At 41.8% G+C, this 25,877-nt stretch overlaps 1 protein-coding gene across 1 annotated transcript in view; it reads left to right on the plus strand.

Annotated features, from left to right (window-relative positions):
* Window positions 1–25,877, plus strand: part of MDGA2 (MAM domain containing glycosylphosphatidylinositol anchor 2) — a 384,110-nt gene that overhangs the window by 147,319 nt on the left and 210,914 nt on the right. The window contains exon 3 of the mRNA XM_049828627.1: window positions 16,815–16,989. Coding sequence (XP_049684584.1) covers window positions 16,815–16,989 — 175 coding nt within the window. The remainder of the gene's footprint in view (window positions 1–16,814; window positions 16,990–25,877) is intronic.

The following is a 25,877-nucleotide window of genomic DNA, read 5'->3' on the forward strand; positions in this document are numbered from 1 at the left end:
TAAAGCATCAGCAATCGCTGAAATGAGACTATCAGAGAATCACATGGAGTTGGAAGTGACATCCAGGTCGGTGATTTTTACCATACCAGTTTCGTATTGACCCTTGTGGAAGCTTAAAAGCTACCAGAAATCCCCTACAGAAAGTTTCCAGTGAACACAGAGCATGAATCTCCCATCATCAAAAGGAAAACAGCAACGTTTTCTGGTTTACTGAAATATGGATGCTTGTCCTCTGAATGGATTGCATCTGTCTTCTCCCCTTCCTCTCGATCTCCCCCCCCAGCTGTGCTCTGCAGTCTTTGGTTTCTGTCTGTATATTGTCAGCTTTTGTTTTCCTTTTTCTCGATGGCCCTTAAAAGGTAGGACGTTGGCTGAAAGGATGCAGAAGTAGCTCTGGGATGCTGCAGAAGTAGCTGTTTTTCCATGGCTGTTGAACATACTAGTCTCATAAGGAAAAATGAGGTGGGTGGTTTTGGAATGAGGTCTGTTGCTGTAAGGCCTTGCTCGCTGAAAAAGAATGTATTTGATGAGTAAAGAGATAATTTAGTAACCCAGGGAAACTAGCAACATATGCAGATCTGCTGTGGCTGAAGCAGAAGTACATTCTGGTAGCTGGTCTGTGAAAGGTACCTACTAAAGAAACACTTGAAGGTGCTTTTTATGGAGCAGAACAGGGAGTCGTTCCCATTGCTGTGGACATAGTGGAAGACAGGGTCTCCTACATCTGTGAGTAAAACCTCAGAGCAGCGAGTAAAACCTCAGAGCAGCAAGCTCCTCGTCTATTTTCCCATAGCAGCAAGAAGTGTTCCTGACTGGAAACCACATATGTTTTGCTGCCCATTTGAGTTCTCCAAAAACGATATACATTAGATCCAAAAGTCCAAATGTATGTTAGTGCCTCTGAGAAGGTGTGGAATGACCACAAACTTGATGCTGGTGCCTTCTATGCTTGACTCCAGAGTTTGTCTCCTGTCCTTCAAGGGGAGCTTTATTCAACACGAGCGTGCACTTCCACGATGGGCAGTTTCGTCATTGAACATTAGAGGCTTGATTGTTCTTCAGAGCCTTTTTCTTATATCCCACTAAATTCAGGGAGCAGAGGGAAGGTCATTCTATAACACACTGTGGTTCTACTTGCCGTGAACTTACTGTTGTGTTTTCCACATATCTGCATATGGTCTTGAGGACAGTGCTTTCACAGCAGTAACTTGATGGCACCTGAGGACTGGGAGCAATACCCTCAACTACTAAGGAAGGCTCTTGAGATTCTTACTTTTGCATTTTAAGGAAAGAAGTGATGCTCCCAAAACATAGTCCAGCTGTCTGATGGTGATGGAGGTTGAAGAAATTGGGTTGTTTCTGGTCTGACTGTTAAACGACGCCTCTGCGATCCTTCTGTGCGGTTTTATTTGCTGTGCTGCTGTTGTCATAGATAAAATTATATCGTAGACTGAGCTGTCCTTCAGCCTCTGGCAGCTGGGAGTGGCCGTTTTGGGAAGTACTGCGTTTATTTTTGGTGCTATCCACCTGAGCACTTGTACCTGGATGTTCTGCAGAGCACGAGTGAGCTTATCAGGCTGGAAGAACCATATGCCTTTCGCTGAAGGATGCTTTGTAATTGAGGCTCATTCCCGAGTGGTGCTGAAGAGCTCTTGTTACGTTAGTTGTCGTGTTAGGCTTCCCCCTCCACCTTTTGGAGTCAGCTTAGGCACATGTGGAGTTTTTTGTTTGGTTTTGGTTTGGTTTGGGTTTTTTTGATAGACTATTCTATATATTAGTAAAGGCAAGAAAACTGAACCTGAAGAGGAGAGGTTGAACTTTAAATAAGCTTAACTATTTAATGTGTGTAAATGTTTGCCTTTCCAGGCAAAAGCAATTAAAAAGAAGATTCAACTGTCGCTGTCCTAATTCATTTGGTGTGCGCCAGGTATTTGTTCTGGTACTGTACTACAAGGCACGCCACACAGCTGCTGAAAGCAAGCTAAACAAAGCTAAAAATGTTACTCTTCTGATAAGTATGACTACATTGGTTGTCTTAAAGGTAGCTAAATGACCTTTAATTTTAAAGGAGCTTTAAAATCCCTTTTGTAGGGTACAACAGCATGTTCCATCAGAACAAGCAGGAACAACTTGTGTGTGTTTTTTTTCTGCGTTATCTTTTTCCGCGTGGGCTGTTATTCTTCTTCATAACAGCAGTTGCATAATTAGACACCAAACAATAAGTATTTCAAAATTATTCTTATTAGCGCTTTTTACAGAAAAATCTTGCAGCACTGAGTGACTCTGCTCCTTAGTTTTGAGTGGTTTGACTTGTTCTACTTCTGCTTGAAAGGTATAACCTTGGTATAGTCTTGATAGGTCCTTATAAATAATTACAGCAACATTATAGGCTGAATCCTCTTACCCTTGCAGATTTCATGATCCAGGAGATAAAAATAACAAGTGAGGTTATTTTTTTCCTGCCTGTATGTCTATCAATCAAAATGATAAAGATATTTATGACTTGCACGTTTTAATGGTGTAATTAGATATAATTACATGTTCAAATGATTACACATATGAACACTAATTACATAATTGAAGACAATTATGCTAACTAGGTAAATACATAATTAACTAAAAATCTCTTGTAAAATCAAGGAAATTTGCACAACAGCCAAAGAAAGTAAAAGCACAATAAAAAATAAATAACCCTTTCAGCCTGAAAACTCTTAAGAGCCAACCAGCTGTGTATAGCTGGAGAAGACCTGGCCATTTAACTTCTGGTGGGCTGAAGCTTCATTCAGTTGTCTCTTCTATTTTGTATTCTCCTTGTAAGAGGAAGGTGAACATTAAAGCAAAAAGCTGTGCTGTAATTGTGTTTGTCTTGGTCTCTGGCAATGATTTGCTGACCTCCGTAGGCTGGATTTTGGTGGTTCATTGGGATATGGGCTTTTTGGGGGTGGGAGGGAATTGTTTTGTCTTTTTAATTGTGGGTTCTTAATATAGAAGGAAGGGAAAGCTCAAAGCTAATTAGGTTTTTTTTTCTCTTTTAATGCAACAGTGCAATTTTAATATACCAAGAATGGGCTCATAGTGGCAGCGCTGCCCTACTGAGGCTGTGGATGAAGGCTCATTAAAGCCTCATCGCCAGCCCCTGCAAAGCATTTTCCCCTGATGCACCAGCTTGCCTTGCACACCCTTTCCAACTGCAAAAATCGGTTAAGGCTCATACAGTAGAAATGTAGTGAGATGTCCAGAGCCTCAGTAAACTCCCCAGTGCAGAAGTGTGTTTGGGGATGGATCATTACTGTGATGTATCAGGTGATGCTGAATCAGTGGCTGTTAGCCCCTCTTCCCTGTGCTATCAACTTTTTCAGTTTTAAATATTCCCTGATTCCTGTCCTTTTATTTCTAGTTGCAAAATGAACCGGGTTCTTTTTTTTTTTTTTTTTCTTCTCCTTAATGTCTATTTGCAATTCTCTTGATATGTGGGAAGTGTTCCCAGTTCCCTTTCTTTGGCACTCGTGGGAGTCATTTAAAGATATGCCAGGGAAGCTCAACAAGACATGAATGATGCTATTTGTGATTACTGGATTTTTCATGAATTTTCTTCTCATTGGGTTCTGAATTGGACATAAGCTAAAATCTCAAAGTCAGTACGATTCAAACACCTGCTCAAATTTCTTTTTCCTGAACAAAGGTCTTGCCAGAAGCCTTCTCAACTGTGCCAGGTTGTTGTGGTTTAACCCCAGCCAGCAACTAAGCACCATGAGCCACTCACTTCCCCCCTACCTAGTGGGATGGGGAGAGAATCACAAAAAAATAAAGGTAAAACTCGTGGGTTGAGATAAGAACAGTTTAATAGACCAGAAAGGAAGAAACTAATAATGATAATAATAACAATAATAAAATGACAATAATAACAAAAGGGTTGGAACATACAAAACAAGTGATGCACAATGCAATTGCTCACCAGTTGCTGACTGATGCCTAATTAGTTCCTGAGCTGACCCCCAGGCCAACTCCCCCTGTTTCTATACTGGACATGACATCACACGGTATGGAATACCCCTTTGGCCAGTTTGGGTCAGCTGTCCTGGCTGTGTCCCCTCCCAACTCCTTGTGCCCCTCCGGCCTTCTTGCTGGCTGGGCATCAGAAGCTGAAAAATCCTTGACTTTGGACTAAACACTGATTAGCAACAACTGAAACCATCAGCGTGTTATCAACATTCTTCTCATACTGAACCCAAACCAGAGCACTGTACCAGCTACTAGGAGGAGAATTAACATTAACCCAGCTGAAACGAGGACATAGGTACAGGGCAGAAGAGACTCAGTCTTCTTCTGGTGTTTCTTAATATCGGTTTAGACTTTTTCACTGTCTGAAGGACACTTTGCCAATTCTTCATCCTCTAAAACAAAGGGAAGTAAAGTGTACGCAAAAGCAAAATCATGGCAACAGAGCTGTTGTTTGGGTGTCTGTCACTGGCACTTCCAAGCAGAAACCTAGGAACTTCCATCCTGACTGAGCCCAGCACCTGGACTGTATGGGTAGGATGTGCTTAATCTTGCAGCCTCTGGGTGTCTGATGTTTTGGAATTGCCTGATCAAAAGGTTGTATAGGATGACTGTGGTAACTAGGTATGAATAGGTTTAATTTCCATGCATGAATGTTCTCTCTTTTGGAGTCAAGTTTAGATCGTGTTTGTTAATAAGCTGTGACTATTAGATAGACAACACAATTATGTGTTGTATTTTGAAAGAAAAAATGTTCTTTAACAGCAAACCAAACAAACCTTGCCGTTTGATAATTTCAGTCAATGCCTCTGATTTCTTATGTTACAAGAAACCGTGGGCTTGATGCCGTATCTGTGGCTTGTGCTCAGCAGCTGCTGATCTTTTCTGACCTTAAGTTCTGTTGATAGCATTTCATATCAAGCTGCCTTCTCAGCTGAGCTGCCAACTCTCTCTTGTCAAGATTTCTTCTCTTTTCCCTTTTCTCCTTGCTACCCCCCTTCCCGATTCTCCCACCTTTCAAGCAAAATAAAATGTCATCTCTTTTCTTTGTCATCACAGCTAAAATAAGTTAAATCTCAGGATCTCACTCTCATTTTTAGCTGAATGAGATTGTAAGGTGTAATTCAGCATGTATGAGGGTTGGTTCCTGTGGAAGGAAGATAAAGCACAGCTAATCTGGATCACAGAGATTTAGGGTTTAATTCAGAAAGATGTCTGGAAATAAGGCAGGTGTGCATCTTCAATCTCAGAGGGATGCAACGCAGGGTGCGCTGTAGGAAAGGTTGATAAGGTCCAACGTGACCGTAAAGGCAGAGCCCGGTGGTCACCAGCTTTCAATATTTAGAAGGGATTTTTTCAGAGACTCTTCGTGTACCAAGTCTGCTATCAATGGTGTTTGAAGTACAGCATGATTTTTCTGGATTACGTTTTATGAAGTTTTTAAAATGGGAACTAGTTTAAGTAAACAGACTGATATTGCATTGCAGGAAATCAATAACCTCGGTGCTATTTGCAGAAGACAATGTAGTGGAAAAAGAGCCATTTAAACCCAGCGTTTTATGATGTTCAGTTAAGTGGATTTAATTTGTTCAAGCAGAGGTGGGCCAGAAACGTGCCTGGATTACCGTCGGAGCGCACAGGATGGTGCGAGTGGTGGCACCTCTGCCTCTGCAGGCTTGAGCTTTGCTGGAGGAGGAGGGAAGGCAATGATTTGCCTGCTCCAGCAGGAGCAAAGAATTAAGGATCCACAAAACTTTGCACTTAGCCCTTGCAGATACATGCATGTTCTGGGAACAAAGTTGGGATTTTTTTTTAGTTTTCACGCAGAAGGAAAACAAGTACATTTTTCTTTCTGTTGTTGGCTCCTCCATGCTAAGAGTATGTAGGTCTCTGCCTTGTAGCGTTCGGCATCTGCACAGAAATAGCTTTCTGTTGCAATTCTATTTTCGCCACGCATGCAGCCGTGCTGGCGTCAGCGACTGCTGCTCTTGTTTTCTCATTTACAGAAACGTTTATTTGTGACACTTGGCAGTCAGTTTAAAGGCTGCATGTCTGCCCAAAAATATCTCCCCTAATGATTGTTGCAGGAAGTAGTCAAGATTCATATTACTGAAAAACCAGAAGGGAAAGATTTTCTTCTGTTTTTATCAGTTTACTTGTAAGTCTCTGACAGCATTTTGGGTGTGCTCTGTGAAGCTGTTTCTCTTGAATACTCTTGTTTCTCCCAGGGGTCTTGCAGGAGAGTGAAATGGGTAGAGATGGAGAAGAATGAGAAGCAGAAGCAATACCTGAAATGACTGTTATAAAAGGAAAAAAACATCAATTTTAAACTGCCTGGATTTCAAGATGGCTTGGTCACTTTGAAACGCGATTCTATTATGAAGAGTGACTTCAAAGTAGAAAAATCCTGTTTAGCAGCCACTTTTTCCTCTCTCTGTTTAGACTCCAGTCTTTTGAGTTTAATGACAGAAACACATTTTTATGCCTTTTTGCTCTTGAGGGAGACAAGTAGTTCTGGGAAGGGGGGAACTGATGCCTTCTGGTTTCCCACTGCTTCTTGTGCTGTGGTTGAACAGCGGCTCCTCACACCTCCGTCCTCTCCAAGACCCTTCCCCATCCCCATCCCCAAACTGGATGAAGGCATCGCCTCTGGGCGCCAGGAGGTGGGGATGGTACCACGCTGGGGCTGGCTGCGTGCCCGTACCAAATTTGGGTAAAACTGGGCTCTGAAAGTTTGCGCAGGGAAAGAACAGTGGCCACGTGAGGCACTTTGCTTGCAAAATGGGGCTAGTAAGAGTTATTTAGGGTAAGGTGGGTTTTTACGTCTTTGGGTGCTGCATTGGTTGCGCAGAAGTGCTGGGTGGTGGAAATTCAGTACCAGGTGATGGTTTGGGCTCTAGAGCTGGTTCCTGGTAGTGAGGACAAGGAGGAGACGTCACATCCCTGGATCTGTGCTGAAACCTCCAGAACTCCTGAAAAAGTCCTTCGGCACTGCTGCCTTTTATTTAGTGAAACGTCTTGGATAGAAGATGTTTCGCATAAACATCTTAGGCTGAGCAAATGGGAAGTGATTTCTAATCCATTTTATTACTGCCTTAACTTTGCATTATGTTGAAAATTGATCTGCTATCGACTTTCAGTCCTTCATGTATGTTTTAAAGATGTTGATTGCTTTTCCCTGATTTTTCATTTGATACTGTAAATTTGCTGAGCTTATCGCCTGCACTCTTGAGCATGTTTCTGTTATTTTAATCAGTACTGTGGCTTTTCTCTATACCCTTGCCAGTTCTTCAACATCCTCCTGCGGTTATAAGCCTCAGAGTGGGACTGTCACTTTAGACTTTATTCCAAGGGCAATTGTAGAAGCTTCAGGTAGAGACAACGTACAACGGCTATCTACCCGATTATGTTCTGCTATCTATCCGATTAAGTACAACCAAAACAATCTCTCGGCGGTTTGGTTCACTGGTAGTTCAGAGTAGTGGTGGGACTGGCATGGAGCACATGGTTAGCTGTGGGACCACCTCCCCATCCCCAGTGTTTTTTAGGAATTGTAGCTTCTGAGAAGTGCACAGAATGGTGCCTTCCTAGGAGGTACCTTTGCAGAGCATCACTGGAAATACCTTCTCCATGGACCCACTTCTTTTCTTTACGGCTCTTCCAGTGACTGGCCTCCAGGTTTTCTCTTACTCTTTTTTAGCACTGCTCTTGTAACTCATGTGAGTTTGATTATACCAGCCTTTTTTTTTTTTTTTTTTTTTTTTTTTTTTTTTTTTTTAAAAAAACTGGAAGGATTTTAGATCATTGACTGTACCTGTATGGCAACAATAGCAACTTATTCTGTCCCGAGTCGGGGGGGGGAAGTGCTATGATTTAGATTGGTCTACAGGGGAAATAAGAGTCTAGATGTGAATTTCACAGAGTTCTCTGATGGTCTCATCACCAAGCTTAGTTCTGTGCTAGTGGTGGTAGCTACAAGTTACAAAATGACTTGTATTTATTTGTCTTTAAACCATTTAAGAACTATAGTGAATGAATTTCCACACATTTAAGTTATGAGGATGTATTTATGACTCTGGTGTTTTAACATGGTATACCAACATTGGAAGGTCACCATAAAAATGAATAACTACAAATTCAAATGGTGCGAAGTCTGCTTCATTCTGCCCTTAGGTTATGTTCTTTATTATGAAGGTGAAAAGTTGTATTTCGTTTTGAAGCAAATTAATGCTGCTGAATAAAAAAAGCTGAGAGAATAATAAAAATACAACATCCACAGAAGTTTGGATCATTTCATGAAACTCCTTGAATAATTTAGTTGGTGGACAGTAAATAATTTCCCATCGGGAAGGCATAACCACGCAAGGCCCTTGTAAGTCCTACAGCTATTGACAATTTTAAAATGATACCGACCTCGGTAGAAACAAGGCTCTGTGAAATTCATTGAACTCTGTCCTTCTCAGTCCTTCTCAGTCAATGCTACAGAAACTCTTTTCCTGCCACGTGGAATAAAAAACCCCCTCCATCCTTCAGTGAGATATTTATAGTAAAATGTATATTGATTATTCAGTATAAAAGTGCTAATTTTTGAAGCAGTGAAACATCTTAAAGTCATAAGGAAAAACATTATAGTCAAATTAAGATAAATTGCTGTAATTAATCATTTAGCAGGTTACTCAAAGATGTTTTGAGAAAGTATGTGTAGAAGTTTCCCCAGACGCTGCCTTTTCATAAAGAAACACAGACTGATTCGACTAAGCAAGATACTCTAAGAAGGATCTAAAGGAGGATTGTTTTACCAATTTATCTTATGATTGCAATATTCTTTTCTTCAGGATCTACTCATTAATTTCCTCTTATATTGTTCAATGATCACTTAAAATGTATTCACTTATATCCAGTTAACTTTTAGGTTTTCAGCCTTTGAGAGTAAGAAATCCTTCCTCTGCACTTTCAAAGCCAAATTCTTAATTCTTGGTATTCAGATGTCTTAGACCTGTGTGGTGCCTAATTTTGAAGAGTTCTGATGACAACGTGTACAAGTCTGGGTAGAACAACTGAGACATGAGCCTTTTAAATTTAGAAACAGTGAAGTCACCTTTGCTGCCTCGAAATTGTAGCACTGGAGAAACTGTGTTTAAAAATATAGTTTTTCATTGAGGAAAACATCTGTGGAAGTCAAATGGACAAATAACCTGACAGACCAAACCAAAAGTATTTTCTTTGTCTGGGGCATGTCCTTACCTGAAGCACAGCCTTCCCTTCCCTTACTCCACCCTGCAGGTCTGGATTACCCTGTCCTCGTGTCTGCTGCCTGGTGACACATCCGAGATGGACCCTGCTCCATCAGCTCATGGGCGCTGAGCCGTGGTGTGGTAAAGCTTCGCAAATGCCTTTGCAGCATTTATAGTACATAAATCAATGCCAGCTGTGAGGGGAAATTTGTGGCAAGTGTAGAACTTGGATTTGTTGCCAGCTTTAGTCTTTTTTGGTTGGCTATTCTGTTCCTTCACAACTGGGAGATTCCAACTAGGGCTAATAGGAATTAAAACAAAATTGGACTGCTTAAGAAGTGTGTATATATATATATCCCATTGCTACATATTAGCCTGTCTTCTGTCTTCAGACTTAAAAGTGGAATTCAAGCCTGCTGGTTTTTTTTAATAGCAGTATGTGATCAACCATTACCCTGTTGTATATGACATGCAAGTTGCTTGGCCTGACGTGATGGAAGGATTTGACAATATTTCACATGATTGCTATGTAAGTTTCCTGACAAAATGAGGAGTTGGAGCTGCTCTGCTCTTGGGAGGAGTTGCATTTTGCTCAGTGTACCCTTGAGATGTGAGATCTGTCATTTTTTGTGCACAGGGTGTCAGTTCATACAAAACTCCTGCATTTGGGATGCTAAGTTACACTGGTGGGGCTTGGGTAACTCTTGGGTAACTTCGGTTTGGGTATAAATCATCTGTCTTGCAGAAGAACAGGAATTTCAGAGATGAAGGAAGGAATAGTCAGCTTAGATACAGTTTTTCTCACATTATCAGATGTTGAAGTCTTCAGTTATTCTTCTTGGCCCTTTCATTTATTGCAGCTTACCATTTTGGGGTCACAAGACTACAGTCTTCATCCGTAGACTCCAGCCACAACACTGTTACGACTGGGATATTTTGGGGTAAATTGAACTGTGAACAAAGCACTAAAGTTCTTCCGTAGCACTTGATTGCTTGTAACTTTGTGGGTTTTAACGCTGATTTTCTCTAATTAATAACCACAATTTTTCCTCTGCTGGAGAATAAAAGGAAGTCGTCTTTTCCTACGTGCTATAGCAACCAAGCTGGAAAATAACAATTTCTCTGTGATCCCTGGCACTGAATCAGAACTGATCATGTCCTGCATGTTAACAGTTACTGTCATACACTGCTTTTAGTTAGATGAGTAAAAAATTGTGCTTTTGCATGCCAGCCTACTGAAGCATTAGGATATGTGTAAACATAAGCACACGAGTTGTCCCATAAAGGCAACAGCATCAGTTGCATGCCTGGCCTGGGGACAGGGCTGAGTTTTCTCTCTCCTCTTTCTGTGAAGTCTGAGCAGTGCGGGTGTGGAGCAATGAAACTCAGTCTTCTGAGGTGGTTGTATCTTGGCTTCTGCAAACTTGAAGAAATACATATGGAAACAAAAGTCTCTCCAGTTCTGCATTTGGTTTCACACTGATAACAGCTTTCTAGCCCTGTCCAAGTTAGAGGATCATCATTTTTTCACAGTAAGCAGGGCTTGCTTTGAGTTGGCTGTTTTGCCACTCTAATATTCCACATAAGTTTTGAACAATGAACAGTACTTTTACCCGAAGCCATTTTCAAGCCAAATATTTCAGACATTATCATATGAAATAAATAGGAAGAGAATATTTCGTACCACTGTTGCCTATAGATAGCCTGTAGCAATATCTATTCCAATAACGACAGATGTTTTGTACCCTCTGTCTCATTGGGCATGCTGCACCAAGCTGCCTCTGGTTTGCTAAAAATCAAAACGCAACATCTCCCTCCCATTTTATTTAGCTGTATGTAGCTAATCCTGTAATTTAGATGTGTGAATGTTTTTCTTTCATACATGGTGAGGGTGACCTGATGAACACATGGGATGTTTCCTAGAGTAAACATGTCCTTGCAAAAGTAAGTGCAAGGTAGTGTCCTGGAGAGCGGTGGTGGTTTAGATCAGCGCTGTATCTCCTCTTTTGTGGGCATAGTGCAGGAATAGCTGTGATTTGGTTTATGTGACCAAGGGAAGGAAATTTATAAACCCTCGGAGGTGTGCATTTGATTTGACTATCGACTGAGTCATCAAAAGGTCCTGCAGAAGCGTTTGCCAGGACCCAAGTGAGGCGGTACCCATTCAGACAAGAAGCTCTTAGATCACCTGGTGACGGTCTTCGTGCCCAGGACCTTGAGCAGTTCTGTGCAGAAACCTTGGAGTTGAACAACTTGGTCTCTGCTGTGAACCTGTGCCCATGTACAGGTACAAAATCCATCCCTGCCAGTCCCGTGGTGGCGGTTTGCATCCACCTTGCGAATCGTTTGGCTCTGCGACATGCTTGCAGGAAGGGAAGGGGGAGCTCGTTGAAAAAAAGGCTATTTGGGGTCAAAGCATGTTCCACTTGTCTTATCGCATATAGGTATGAAAGGTCTCTGCTGGTGTCAGGCAATGAAAACTTGGATCCAGTGCGCTCTACTGGATTTTTTGTTTGTTTCTTTCTCTTTTCTTTTGTCTTGTATCAAGTGGTTGGTTGGCTTTTTGGGTTTGTTGTTAAACGGCAGCATATGGAAATCTCCGTAGGACTGCGGCTAGACCGCAGGCTGACCCATTTCAAACGACCTTTGGTGCACCTCACAGGGCACCGAGGTCTCGGGGTGGTTATCTCCCCCCGCTAGAGAAGGAAGAGGCCAGGGGAGATGTGTATGCTCAAAACTGCTTCAGATAGTTTCCCTAACCAAAGGAGCAGAAGTCACTTTCTCTTTCCTGGCCCAAAAAGGGCCTTATGTGCAGTATGTCTTTGGTGTTTATCGTGAAGGCGGCGAGTGCTTCTTGCCTTCAGTAGCTACTGCCCCAGCCATTACTTTCCTGAGAACAAAAATAGTCTCACGAAAAAAATAAATTGAAGGGATTATTTTCCTTTTATTTTTTGGAGGAGGAAGGGTGGTGGGTATGTTTAAAATGGCTTTTTCCAAAGACTCTGATGTCTTTAGGCACAAAGAAATGTTCCAGCACATCCCAGTGAAGTTCTGCAAAGACCTCTTTTACTTCTGTTTGCATACAAAGGAGGACTTTAATCTGAGGCAGGGATTTGGGGATTATAACAGTGATCAGGAGGTTCTCCTCATCCTTGTTTTCGTAGTGATGTCAGAGGGCAGCGACTGCAATCAGTGGCAGTGACATGCAGTACCAACCCCCAGTGCGGGCACTGGGTATGCTTTAAAGAACGTATTTACTTGCAGTTGCTGCATTAGGCAGATTTCAGTCTCATAGTATAAGAAAAAGATTGTCAAAACCTCATTTTCCACCAACTGTTTCCATGGGAGAAAGAAAAGGTGCCATGGAAAAATGGTTGGGGTTTTAGGTTTGGGATTTTTTTTTTTGGGGGGGGAAGTGGGGGTGGTAGTGGTGGTTAGTGTTTTGAGCCAAGGAAATTTTTTTTTTATTCAGAGTAAAGATATTTTAATGTTTATTGTCTTTGATCAAGCCAGTGTTTAAAACAGAAGTATTTCATTTTTATAATGTCAGAATTAAATATTTTTCTTATTCTCCTGTTCTCTTTTTGGGCATGAGAAGTTTGTTGAAGATGAGAAAAGTTAGGCAAAATACCCTCAGAAGTTATTTTAATCTCCATTTTTAGTCTAAATATGTAAAGTCTAGAACTCTTACTCAAGTTGCAGGAAAGCTCACTGAGTGAAATATGACTGTGTGTCTCAGGGCATCTGCTTAAGCCAATAAAATACTCTCAGAGATATTGATGGTTAGAGAACTTATGGGCATATACATATCAGACAAGTACATAGGTCATGATATAGCTAGATGGGTCGTAACTTACTAATTTTTAAAAGTTGAATAATTTTTAATTGAGTTGTTCATAAATCATTTTTTACTTCTGCATGTTTTGCAAGAAAAAAAGAAAAGGAAAGAAAAAAGAAAAGGAAGCTTTCATAAATAAAGACCATAATCATATGGCAGAGCAATGATAATACATGGGTGGGATTCCCAAATGTGCATTGGAGTAACAGTGAGTACTGTGAAAAATTGCATCCTTAGAAGCCAGTGAGTGCGTATCTGTGTAATGGATTAACGTTTATTAGCCCGATTTGTGTACGCCGTGATGTGAGTACGTAACTTTTAATTAAAACTTTGCATTAAAGGCAAGAATGGCTTTGACTTCTTGGTGGAACAGAATTTATTTACTTCCCACATTATCCACGCTATCTGAGTAGACATGCAGAGCGCACAGTGCTGCTTCTGCACTAGGAACTGGGAGGTTTCAAAGAGAGGAGCAGATTATGAATAGTAAACACTGCTAAAATGCATCTGGGTGAGCGGTTGTTTTGTGCCAAGTTATTTCAAAATATTGGAGTATCTGAACTATGTGAATATACAGTCTAATGCCTTTTTTTTTTTTTTAAGTTCATAAACTAGAGGCTTACCAAATCCTCTGCCATAAAGAAGTGTGGATGCTGCTTTGGGATTTAGGCTGATGCCTGCCACAATGTCCCATGAGCCCATGGTTCCCCTTTACCATGGCTCCCCACCTTGAAAATGGGATAATGTCCGTGCTGTGGCAGAAGGTGCTCTGAAGGTCGCTGCATTAAGCGGTGATGAGGGCTTGGACACTAGAGCTGTGAGATGCTCCGTCTCTGAGGATGGAGTTGATGGTCTCAGTCTCTTGGAAGTCTTTAGAGGCCACCCCAAAGCGTGGACTGGAGCTTGCAGTGGGTGAAACCGCTAAGGACCTCTCGGAAGAGGTTTTCAGCCTCAGACATCTGGCTTTCCTGGGCCCAATTTTTCAATTGCTGTATTAGCATAGTGTTTGAGAGTTGTCTTTTCTATTGTGCGTTCAATAAGTTACAATGCAACATTGATCAGCATGGTTTTGTGTGTATGTTGAGTTAAAGCTAAGGTAAATAATGAACTGAAGTTAAATCAGGCTAGTGATATTCCTGGAGGATATCTTTGAAGAGAGAATCTAGTTGACAGTATTCCTTTTATTCTTCAGGGATCGCTACATACACTACAAAATTAGTTAATTTATTATAATTTTGCCTCTTTCTTCTAAACCATACATGTGTATATATATTTTTTTTAAAGCTGAAAAGTCTACTTTTGTTGACAGCCAAACCACATCCTGTTAAAATTCCTTATAATACAGAGTGGATAGATACATCAGCATTAGGAAGCAGTGGAAGGGGAAGGCTTTTGCATTCATAAAAGAGATAAAACTGGCAGTATCTGAATAAACTTTGCTATATTTTTTTGTGTAAGTCCTGTAACGTTAGCAGTTACATAGAAGCTGATAATACTTATAACATGTTACTTAAGTTATATGTTCTTTTGACAGGGCAGACTGCCTTCCATTGGAAACTTTTTGTGGGAGAGGAAGAAAGAAATCATGGTATTAATTTTTTTCCAGTTAAAAATCAAACAGAGCTCTTTTTAAAATTCTGATTACATAAAGGAAAATAACACATGCAAGAGATTCAGTGAGGATCTTAAATACTGTTTTAAAATACTTCTCAAGTCTTTGAAATATATGATGAAATTGTATTCTGCAGCATGCGGAAGCTGAGTGTGTGTTCCAAAATTATCCTGCAGCACATTTATATGGATGATTTAAAAAGCCCTGGAGCCAAGAGTTTAGAATAGAAGTACAGACAGATTGATACTGGTAAATATAGCAGTGCTAATACTGGCGCTCTCACATGCAGACCGAATGTTGTAGATGTGGAGTTTGGCATATTTGCTTTACCCCAGAGCAGCAGAACCGTGTGAGAGTTATGCAGGTCACCTGCCAAGAGGGCAAAGCCAGTCGGGCTTATGAATTTAATAAGCCAGAAAGAGATGAGAATTTTTTTGAAGTATTTTTGTTGTAATTTCAGCCTCTGAAGCCCATGCCTGCTCTTGCTTCAAGGGGAGGAGAATTTGCATGGGCTACAGCTGCTCATGAATTTTTTAGTTCGGAGCCTTTTGTAGAAGATCCCTCCTGTCCAGGAAAAGTTCCCGAGGAGAAGGTGGCTGAGCCCTGCCCACCTTGTGCAGGTTACTGGAATCTGAACCCCAGTTCTGGGTCAGGACTGGGAATGGTGGAACTCAAGTGTCTCTGCACCCTGGGGGAATGATCTCCCTCCAGCCAAGGCAACCCTTAGGGCCACCTTGGTGCCCACCAAGGGCCACCCAGCTCAGCCATGGGACCTTCCTTCAGGTGGGAGAGGGCTGGAAGCACAGCGTGTCCAGCTCAGGCTTGGCTGGGCACGGAGACAGGCATTTGCTCCTGGTGCCAGGCGGGCACTGCCTGAGCTACAAGGCTGCAACACCTTGTCCAACCCAATACTGGCTCAAGGTTGTAGATGGCCTGCCAACACATCAGTGTCTGAATGCTCGTCTTTAAATCATGGCTTCACTGACTACTTCTGGACAATCCTTTTGGACCGTAGCCTGGGAACTTATAGCCAAATATTTATTATCTTGTCTCGTGTCAATCTCATTTTTATCGATGACTACACAATTTTTAGTCTTTATCCTGGCATGGAATTAGTGGATGGGGTTGAGAAGAGACAGCTTGGAGAAGCTTCAGAAGAGATTTAGACTCCCCTTTATGCAAGTATCCCGTTTGTCGCCTCTATGGGCAAGAAAAACCTACCATTTTACAAAGCAGTTTTGGTCTGTACCTGAATGTTGCTTGTCCCAGTCATTGAATTAGTGTGAACTGAAAGAGGAGGAGGTTCCTGTGGATCTTCTGGAGGTCTGGTGCATTTTATGAGATAGCTTAGTCCACCAAGTCACGCAGGTAAGGACTCGGGTCATCAAGCATTGGTGTTAGCAATGTGCGTGTCCACCTCCGTGCAGCTGTCGGTTGTAGTGGGCTGTTACTGGCGTTTTTATGGGTTTGGAATTTAAAAGTTCCCTTTAAAAAGTCTTCATCTTTGGAAAATAATTACCAGAGTAAAGGAATTGCTGCAAATGACGTCAAAAAACCAAACCGCCTATTTGAAGAAATAGCTGTTAGTAGTTTGTTGCAGTTTCAACCGAGAGATCATTTGACTCCTTAAAATTGGATTTTATTGCTGCTAAAAGATAATCCATCAGTTGTTTTGAAGGTGCTTTCCAATATGCCCTCATCTTTCATGAATATGATTTCAATGAAAACTATCCATGTTCAGGGCAGGAGTACAGCCGCCTTTTCTGGTGAGCTCTGCTTGTTGCTGTTCATGGGGAATTTTTCTGCAGCCGTTCCAGCTGTGTGTCACTGATGGTGGCTTGAGTTATTCTCCATGTCTTTGCTAGTGGCATTTATTTTTTATGGGGTGTTTCCATCAAAAGTAATCAACTATTTAAAGTGAGGCTGGTAAATGCAAGATTTATTGTTCAGGGACTTCTGGATGAAGTGTTTGATTGTAAGCGTGAGATATTCAGTTTTCTGGAGAAGTTCCTCGAGTCCTCCAGCATAAAATCCTGGCTGACGTACACGTGGTTCTGGGTGCGGTGAACAGATCTGTACTCTGCTTGCTTTTACAGACTTAAAGTAACAATCTTTTTTGGTGCTTGCTCAGATCAGGTGGACCAAAACAGCAGGAAGTGCCTCTGACAGATTTCAAGACTCGAGTGTCTTCAATGAAACCCTGAGGATATCCAACATCCAGCGACACCAAGGAGGACGCTACTACTGCAAGGCTGAGAACGGCTTAGGTTCGCCAGCCATAAAGTCCATAAGAGTGGACGTGTACTGTAAGTAAACCGCTTGGGGAGTTCATACTATGCTTTTTATTCTTACAATATCTGGCGTTACAAGGAAGTGACCAGCTCTTTGGGAAGGCCAGTTCTAAACAGTACTTTAGGGCAGATTCTGCAGCTTTTGGGAGTATTTATGGTCAGAAGACTTGTGGCTGCTGCCAGTGAAGTCAGGTGGGGCTGCTTGCATATGGAAAAATCTTTAAACAAAATCACAATACTCCGGTAAGAAAGATGAAGCTCAGGTACAATTCAGCCTGCTTAGATATCAGAGGAAGATTTGTCTGCAGCTTGCACAGGGTGAAGATCTAGTACGTGGCCCAGCCCTTAATCTCTTGTGCTTTTGGCTGTGCTTGCCATTGAAACTGATATGGGACCAAGTACTCTTTTGTTATTTTGCCTTAATTGCTGCGGAAGGATGTTTGGGTTTGTTTGGTTTTTTTTTTGTTTGTTTTTTTTTTAAATGCCAATCTCTTCATGTTCCTGTGATATGCAGTTGTCAAAGCTGCATTTGAAATGTCGGGCAGTGAAAAATATGAAGTATTGGGATTGCAATAGAATTGGGCACCAGAAAACGAGGAAACAATTTAAAACATCGTACTGCAATAAATGCACAAAATGAAATTAAAAAGAAAAAAAATCCCATTCCGACTTGCACAGACTCCAGTGTCGGTGAGTAGGCTAGTCGGACAAAGCACGGCTCTCGCTTGTGACCAGGTAGTTTATTGCTGTAGGTTTAATGGTAAACTTTGCATCTGATGCTGTAAATTATGTGACTGGATTCAGCTGTTGGGAAGAGGGAAGACCTGAATGCCTCAAACTGTGGTTTTGTGTACACTGCAGATTAAGAAAAAAACTGTTCAAAATCTGTTTGAAATGCTCCAAAGATAGAAAGGCTTTGCGATATACGTTTGGAGACTCTCCTAATGCAAGTAGTGTCGTGTAAATAAATATGTTTACTTGCCACATATATATTTAAACAAATCGCTAGAGCTTGAAGTTAGCCCTTTAGACTCTTGAGTCCTTCAAAGAGAAACCTGGCTGTCTTATGACACAAGCTTGGGCTTGTGTTTCCCCAAAAGTGCCCTCTGCCTGTCAGCTGTATCTCGGGATGTATGTTCATTTAGAGACCCAAGTGGTGACAATTTTTGGGGGTTAGTTATGGGATTGGTGGAGGGGGCAACTGCCTTTTGGGGGATTTTCTTGCCTAGCGTGTGCACTTAGCTTCATGATGTGCTTCACGGGCTATAACATAGCAATGCCAAATTTGTAAATCCTTTATGAACAATAACTGAATTAGGAAGTAATTGCTCATTAACTTGTTGGAGTTCAATAAACGAGCAGGCAACCGTAATGACTGCATATAAGCACACCATGCGAGGCATTCAGTGTTTGTAACGGGGCTGGCCCGAGATTTGCAGCGAGGGGCAAGCGGGCTGCCCGGTGCAGGCAACGGTCAGGGCTCAGCGGTGCAGGTTGTGGTCCCAGCACCCGAGTCGTGCAGGGGCTCGAGCTGCCCCGGGGAGCCCCAGGGTCCTCCACGCACACACGGCTGCTGAAATCATTTCGTAGGTCAGCCCTGCCTGGCTCTTCCATAGAAACCCCCAGAGCAAACGTTTAAGTCTCTTCTTTTGGATGCCGTTAAAGCACTTCTCTCTTCCCCCAGCATCCATGTGTTAGATTCTCCTTCGTTCTTAATTGTAGGCACGGCTGTGACACTGATGTTGGCAGGAGAGGCAGGAAAAGCAGTCGCAAGACTGGAATGCTACATGGTCTGAACAGGGAGCATTGAGACAGATTGTTTTGAAACTTTGATTTTTCTTAATTTCAGTGAGACTTCCTTCTGGAATATGTCTTTTTCCTTGTAACTTATTTTGTTTAGCTATTAATATGTGTTCTAGGATTTGCTGTCTGGGATTTATTACAGGTTTAATTTTGTTTTTTAAATCATATGCTGCTTCTTAATATTCTTCAAATACAGATGATGTCTTTCTGGAACATGAAAAACTTCAGGTTCCAGCTGTGATTAAATCCTAGGTGATTTCTCCCTGTATGCAGGCTGATATTTCACTGAGTATTTTCATCTGTTAATGATCAAATATTTGCAGGCAGACGGTACTGCTGCAGTAAGCTTAAGTTGGCAGTGAAGATTGGATCTAGCTGTGAAAAAGATAGGAGAAAAGACCCTGTACCCCAGAGAAAAGCTCGTAAGAAATCAAAGTACTGGAAATAGAAATGTTCCTGTTGAAATTTCCAAGTAGCTTAAAATAATTTTGTCTTTTTTTTACTTGAAATTTTCTGTGTTGATTTTCTGTTTGTTGAATGTTTCCTTTATAGATCATATGTTGTGTGTGTGCAATGTCAAGAACTCTGGGCAGTACTGAGCAGGAGTATTGGGGGTGGGTGTGTTTTCTTGAATGATTACCCACAAGATGGTTTTGCTCAGAGACCCCAAAACAAACCATAAGGATCACAAGTACTTAGCCAACACGTTCTGTCAAAGCGTGTTTTGGTTTTTTAGTGAACATGTATTTAGTAAAATTGCATAAAGACGGTTTTCTTACAGATTTAGGTAACTGTCAAAACTAAACCTGTGGAAATCAGATGATATTCCCTTTTGAAAGCAAAACTTTATCATTAGAGTAAGAAAGAAATGTTTTTATTTTTTTTGATGAAACCCTCAAATGTGTTTAAGGAAACAAGTAAAATGTTTATATTTCTTAAAAACTGTATGGGTGAAAAATCAGTTTGGAAGCATCTTGGCTTGTAAAGCTAAAGAGAGAAAACAACGTTAAAGTTGTGTTCCATGTTAGTTTTGGATCAAGAGCACTTCCTAAGGGCTAATTTAAGTCTCCAGCCTCTAATTTAAAATTTGAAAAGGCACTATATCTGTGTAGCTTGAAAATGAATTGTTGAAAAAAAATTCTACAGAAAATCTTTCTTTCCTCATTCATCTCCATTATTGACTTGCTGGCTGGTTGGAAAATTTTAATATCAACATTTGGATGGGAAATCTCACTCTCCAGTAATTTCCTGTTTTTCATTTTCCAGTTAGCTCTGGCATTCAGCAGCACTTGGAGCCACATTTACTCCTACTGCAATAATTAATTCTACAGATATAAGTGGTGAATGAGTGAGAGTGTGTTGGGCTATGTGAGAGGAGAGGGGGTGGTTACATTATTTTTATGGACTTTCTGCAGTCTTGAAAATGCTTTTAGTTTTGTTTTTGCAGGAAGGCTCCATCAGAAGTTGCCAGATATTTTGCATGGATCTGCATGTGTCAGGTGGCTTATCTGTTAAAGAAGTCTCAAAAAAATACCATTATCAATTTCTCATGATCTCAGATGACTCTGACCAAATCTTCTGACCGCTTGGTCCTCAGTGTTCAAGAGGTACTCGATGAGTCTTCTGCAAAGAAGAACTAAAGTAAAGCTCTTGGGCAGCTGCAGAGCATTTACAGAAGCCTGCCTGTGGTAGGACACGTGTTTTGGGTCTTGCCTGTGATGTGGTTGGGAAATGAGAGAGCGAACTGCACTCCTGTGAAAATCCTCATCCCTGTCACCCAGTGCTCATTTCTGTTTGGGCCCATCTGCAAAGAGTGGGTGCTGGGTCTCAGTTCCCCCATTGCATACCGGGATCCAGGTGGACCGGTTCATTCAGTATTTGGAAGTAAATTATATTAGTGTTCATAGATGCGTGTTATTCCTTCATCCCTGCGAGTTCAATGAAGGCATAATGGTCACTTGGTATTATTTTGGTGTAGTCTGTAATTCCATTTACCACTTTCTGAAAACTATTTGCCTGTTAGTCTGAATTACATGCTGCTTGAGGGCATAGTAATTTTTTCTTCTCCAAGAAGTTAAACAAAACCCCGAACATTTTATAACTATGTTCATGGGTAAGGAACACAGCTAAGGAGTTAAAGTAAACACATGCAATCATTCTGAAAACACCCAGAGGTGTAAATTGTCTGCTGGACTAAAGGGAAAAAAGTGCTTTGTCAAGAATAGGTAGTTCACATTGTCTACAGTCAAACATGTAACCGTGTATCCTGGTGGACCGGTTTTACTCGGTTCACATCAGACATGCCTGCTAGATGTCTGAATCTCGGAGAGCTGAAGGAAAGTCATTCAGGTGCAGCATTCTCATCAAGCTCCTTTAGTTGTGACACTGCTTTTAGTGATGCACCAAGGAGGAGAGGGAATTTTGCTGGCACTTCTGCAGGTGATGGTGGTAGTACTGTACTTACTTTATTTAAAACTATTATGGATTATACCAAACTAGGTTACAAGCTATTCTGTTCCTTTAACATATGCAGATCTAAGTCAAACCTTCTAAAACCAGCAGTTCCTTTTAGTCCGGTGTCAAAATACTTGAATGTAAAAAAGGTGGGGGGGGGGGGGGGGAAGAAAAAAAAAAAGTAGTTCATTGTTGCCAAAGTTCTCATTTCATCTATAGCTACTCTTGGAAAGAGCAAGGAGACCATGCCTGTTCCTGGGCAGGCACAGAGCCTCTTTCCAACACTTTGCAACTCATCTTCTTGATTTTCTTTCTTGAGAACAAGTCTTATGAGGAGTGGCTGAGGGAACTGGGGTTGTTCAGCCTGGAGAAAAGGAGGCTGAGGGGAGACCTTCTCGCTCTCTACGACTATCCGAAAGGAGGGTGTAGCGAGGTGAATGTCCGTCTCTTCTCCCAAGTAACAAGTGATAGGACAAGAGGAAACAGCCTCAAGTTGTGCCAGGGGAGGTTTAGATTGGATATTAGGAAAAATTTCTTCACCAAAAGGGTTGTCAAGCATTGGAACGGGCTGCCCAGGGAAGTGGTGGAGTCACCATCCCTGGAGAAATTTTAAAAGATGGGTAGATGGGGCATTTAGGGACATGGTTTTATGGTGGACTTGGCAGTGTTAGGTTAATGCTTGGACTCCATGATCTTAAAGTTCTTTTCCAACCTAAACGATTCTATGATTCTCTGCTAGTTTCTTTTAGGAAGATCTCCTTTTTGCTTTCTGGGGGGATAGGACTGTGCTAAATAGACTGGCAACAATCTCTTCTTTAGAAGACAACTTTCTGTCCTTACTTTATATGTCTAAGAAAATAGGTTTTTGCTTTCCCAGGTTTGACTGAAGATCGTCATCTCTCGCATCAGATTAAAACAAATGCACTCGGTCCCCATGGCAGCATATTCTCAGGAGGGAGGTTTCCATTCTTGCTAAGCCACCAGGAGAAGAAGGTGCCTCATATATCCAAGCTGTATTCATCTTGGACTTGAACTCTTTTTTTTTTTTTCCTCTGGAAGTATGTCTTTAAAGTACATCTCATCTTTCCTCTTTGAAGAAAAAGCTTTTGTACTTGACTCCTAGGAAATTTTTTGCTTGACTTGGGGAGGACACTTTCTCCTTTTATAAGGAAGGAAACTTATGGTAAAATGAAGTATTTTTATTTAAAGAAGAAGAGCTCCTACAAGAAATCCTTTCTGCTTTTTCCCAAAGGATAATTTACTAGATTTTTAACAAAAAAGTACTGCTTAATTGGAAATGTATTTTTGCATTCCTGTTGCTTCATGGATACTTATGGACACAAGCGTAGGCTGCACAGCTTGAGTAAAAGAAAGTGGAGTGAAAGGTCAGATTTATGTTAAAAGATGTCTGAAATTAATTTGGAAGTCGGGATGAAAAACATTTATCAAACAGATTTAGTGCACAGATATGTTAAGATTTTATTGCGTGGTAGAAGAGAGACATACACTGTGCAGAAAACACTGCTTGTTGAGAAAATCTGTAATTCCAGGATTAAGAGGTTGATCTGGGGGTCTAGGGGAAACAACCATTTCTTTTGCTCAGAGATCCACTTAAATCTTTGCTTGCAGTTCTATTTACAGAAACCGCCCCTTTTGCAGTTCTATTTACAGAAACCGCCCCTTTTGCAGTTCTATTTACAGAAACCGTCCCTTTGCATGAGATCAGTTAGATCCACCATAGAGTATTTTGTTCACATGAAATAAGTCCATCCACCGTCAACTGCTTCTGCGTGCACTGGCTTTTGGCTTCTTTTCCGTTGCAATAGCGTTAGGGCAAGGTGGAAGCCAAGGCAGCCTGATGCAGTTTATTCGCAGCACTCGGTTTATCCTATGGTGGGAATATGCCCTGCACCAAATCCAGTCCTCTGTGTAACACAACTGCAGTTACAGGGCGGGGAAGGCTCCTGCAGGCCCCTAGCTATTCCTCCCAAATAGCTGTTGATGTGCATGTATATTACGTGTAGTATTTGTGGAGGTCGTAGTTGTCTTGGGTCTCTGCTTATCACCTTTGAGGTTTGCCTAACTCTTGCACTTCCAGGTTCAGATCTCTTGTTTCAGTTTTTTTAAGGGTTACTTGTACGGTTTCTGTTTCTCTGATGGGTCTCGTGGCGTGAGGCTGCAGCAGTTGCTTTTGCTGCCCATGGTCTCCATTGCCATAAGGAAGTTTGTGGTGTTGACACCTACAGCATCTGCCCCGGGCTGACTGTGAACATCATCAGGAAGCTTCAGGACCGGTGTTAGGAAGGCCTGCGAGTGCTCAGGATTACATCCTGATCTTGTGACGTCGGTGAGGAAGAGATCAAAGCAAGATCTAGCTTTAAGTCTCAGTTCCAAGCCCAGTCTTGATGCCCTTAATAATAGGGATCATTTTATTCTGAAGAGTACCCTTTTCATAGGTGTCATGCATTAAAGACCTCATCAATTCCTGTCTCAGACTGGAGACTTTGACAAAACACCTCCTGCGGCTGTACCTGTCTCCCAGGGTTTTTGATGCAACTCGGCCCTGGAGTCAGGAGGGATGGGACCTCCCAGCTTCAGTGTTCGTGATGTGGGATTGGCTGAAACATGTTCAGTGTTGACAGATTATTTTAGCAAACAAGGAGCATGGCAGTTTTCCTGGCTTGGGATGACACAAAATGCTGCTGATAGTACGTGTCAAATGACAAAAATATCAAACTGCTAATCTTCTTCAGCGTTCGAGCACGTCTCCTAGTAGCGTGTGCAATCACGAGTCTGCAAGTGTTATTCAGAGGGAACACAGGGTCTGTAATTTGGAGATCGTGATGCTAATTTCCCTTACCGATCTGGAAAAGGCTGTTGCAGGGAAAAGCTGAGTGTTGTGCAAAGGGATTTAGTTGCATTGCTCTCCATCTCTGTTAAAGGCAGTCATACTGCTCTGTCCCCACACTGGGCAGTCCACCCCTAATTTTCTGTTGACTGCATAAATCCTATTGTTAGGATGCAGAATCAAGTGTAATGTTGATAATTATTTAACTCCCAATAATTGCTCTGCTGGGCTGCTGCAGATGTACCCCGCATCGTGCTCCGACCTCTGCTGTGGTGCAGTGCCGTAGGGCTTGTGGGGAAGCCACGGCTTTGCTTTATCTCTTCATAAATGGCATATACGCACGTGTGCACATGACTAGTATGATGTGCTTTCTTATGTAGAGCAAAATAGATGTGATAATGAAGATAAAGTACTGGGAATGGGGAAAGGAATTAGCTGAAACTGTCAGCTGCCTCCCACACTGCTCCATGTCCTTCCCAGCCTTCCCGAGTTCACCGCAGCCCTAAGAAGCCAGAGAAGCTGGATTTAAACTTGCTGGGATGAGCAGGAGGTGATGCTTTCTCCCGGAGTGCTATTTTTGTCTGGATGATATAATTGTGTGCTCTTCTTGAATGATAAGAAGGTTGCCCTCCGATTCCCTCTCGCTACACTGCTGCTATGTGCCCAGGTCTGCCTGACACTGGGAAGTGTGGGGAACTTTATATGGAAAAATATTAAAATATGAGCTCTTTACACTAATTCTACTGAAGCAATTAAGGCATAAGTTCACGTGGAGGATTTACAGCAATGGGCTAACTGTTTCACGCATATAACATTGGTGGTAAAAGTGAGAATTGAAGATGGTGCTTTCTGGTGAGTCTTAAAGTACCTCCCTAGATAATTGCCATGTTTCAGTCTTTCAACATCCCATATCTTCCAGTTTCCATTGCACGAGAGCATTAAAGGAATCCCTTTCACTAACTCAGCTTTCTCCGTCCTAAATAATCACCTCCAGATTTTATAACATAGGCACTGGCAGCATCCACTTCTGTAGATCCACATCTTATTGTGGCTGCTAGAATGGTTTTGAGCCTCTGTCCTGACCACTATAGTATTCCTTCACATTTTTTGTCTGAATAACACAGATGTAGCTGTTGGACTATTAATATGACTCTAGCACCTGAGTAGCAGGTTAATCCTTTTTTGCTCTGGGGTTCACACAGGGAGCATCTGATGTGGTGTTGATGCTTTGGCCGAAGCGCTGGGCTCTGCGCCTTCCACGACGGGAGCAGGGCTGGTGCCTGGAGCTGGTTGCAGATGTGCATAGCACACATTTAGCTCCTGTCGAGCGTTGCAGTGGGGATGTCTCCTGCTTGGGCTTGGGTGGCACCTTAGTCCCACACATTGGTGGCGTGTATTTTCTGCACGCTTCTCTGCAGATGTTTATATCGGTCTCCTGGCCACAGCAATTAAGATATAATTCAGGGATTGAAAATATAGTTCAGCTGTTTCATTATTTTCTGTGCTGCCTCGACTTGTGTTTGCCTTGTACTGGCTGCAATGAATCACGCGCTCTTATTGCAATGACATTTTTAATTTCCATCTCTTGTATCTATCAATATTCATTGATATGTTATTTGATCTTCTTTTCTGGCCTTTTGTTTATTAGAAGCCCAGTGACATGCTTAAATCGTCATTCGCATGGTTGGATGAAAGACCAGAAACAATGAATGCAAATTTAAAAAGGGAAAAAAAAAGAAGGAAAATTAGTATAAAGCAATAGCATAAGCATTGGTATATAAGGAAAGCAAATATATTC

The sequence above is a fragment of the Accipiter gentilis genome, chromosome 25 (genome assembly GCF_929443795.1).
Source record: "Accipiter gentilis chromosome 25, bAccGen1.1, whole genome shotgun sequence".
Taxonomy (NCBI): domain Eukaryota; kingdom Metazoa; phylum Chordata; class Aves; order Accipitriformes; family Accipitridae; genus Astur; species Astur gentilis.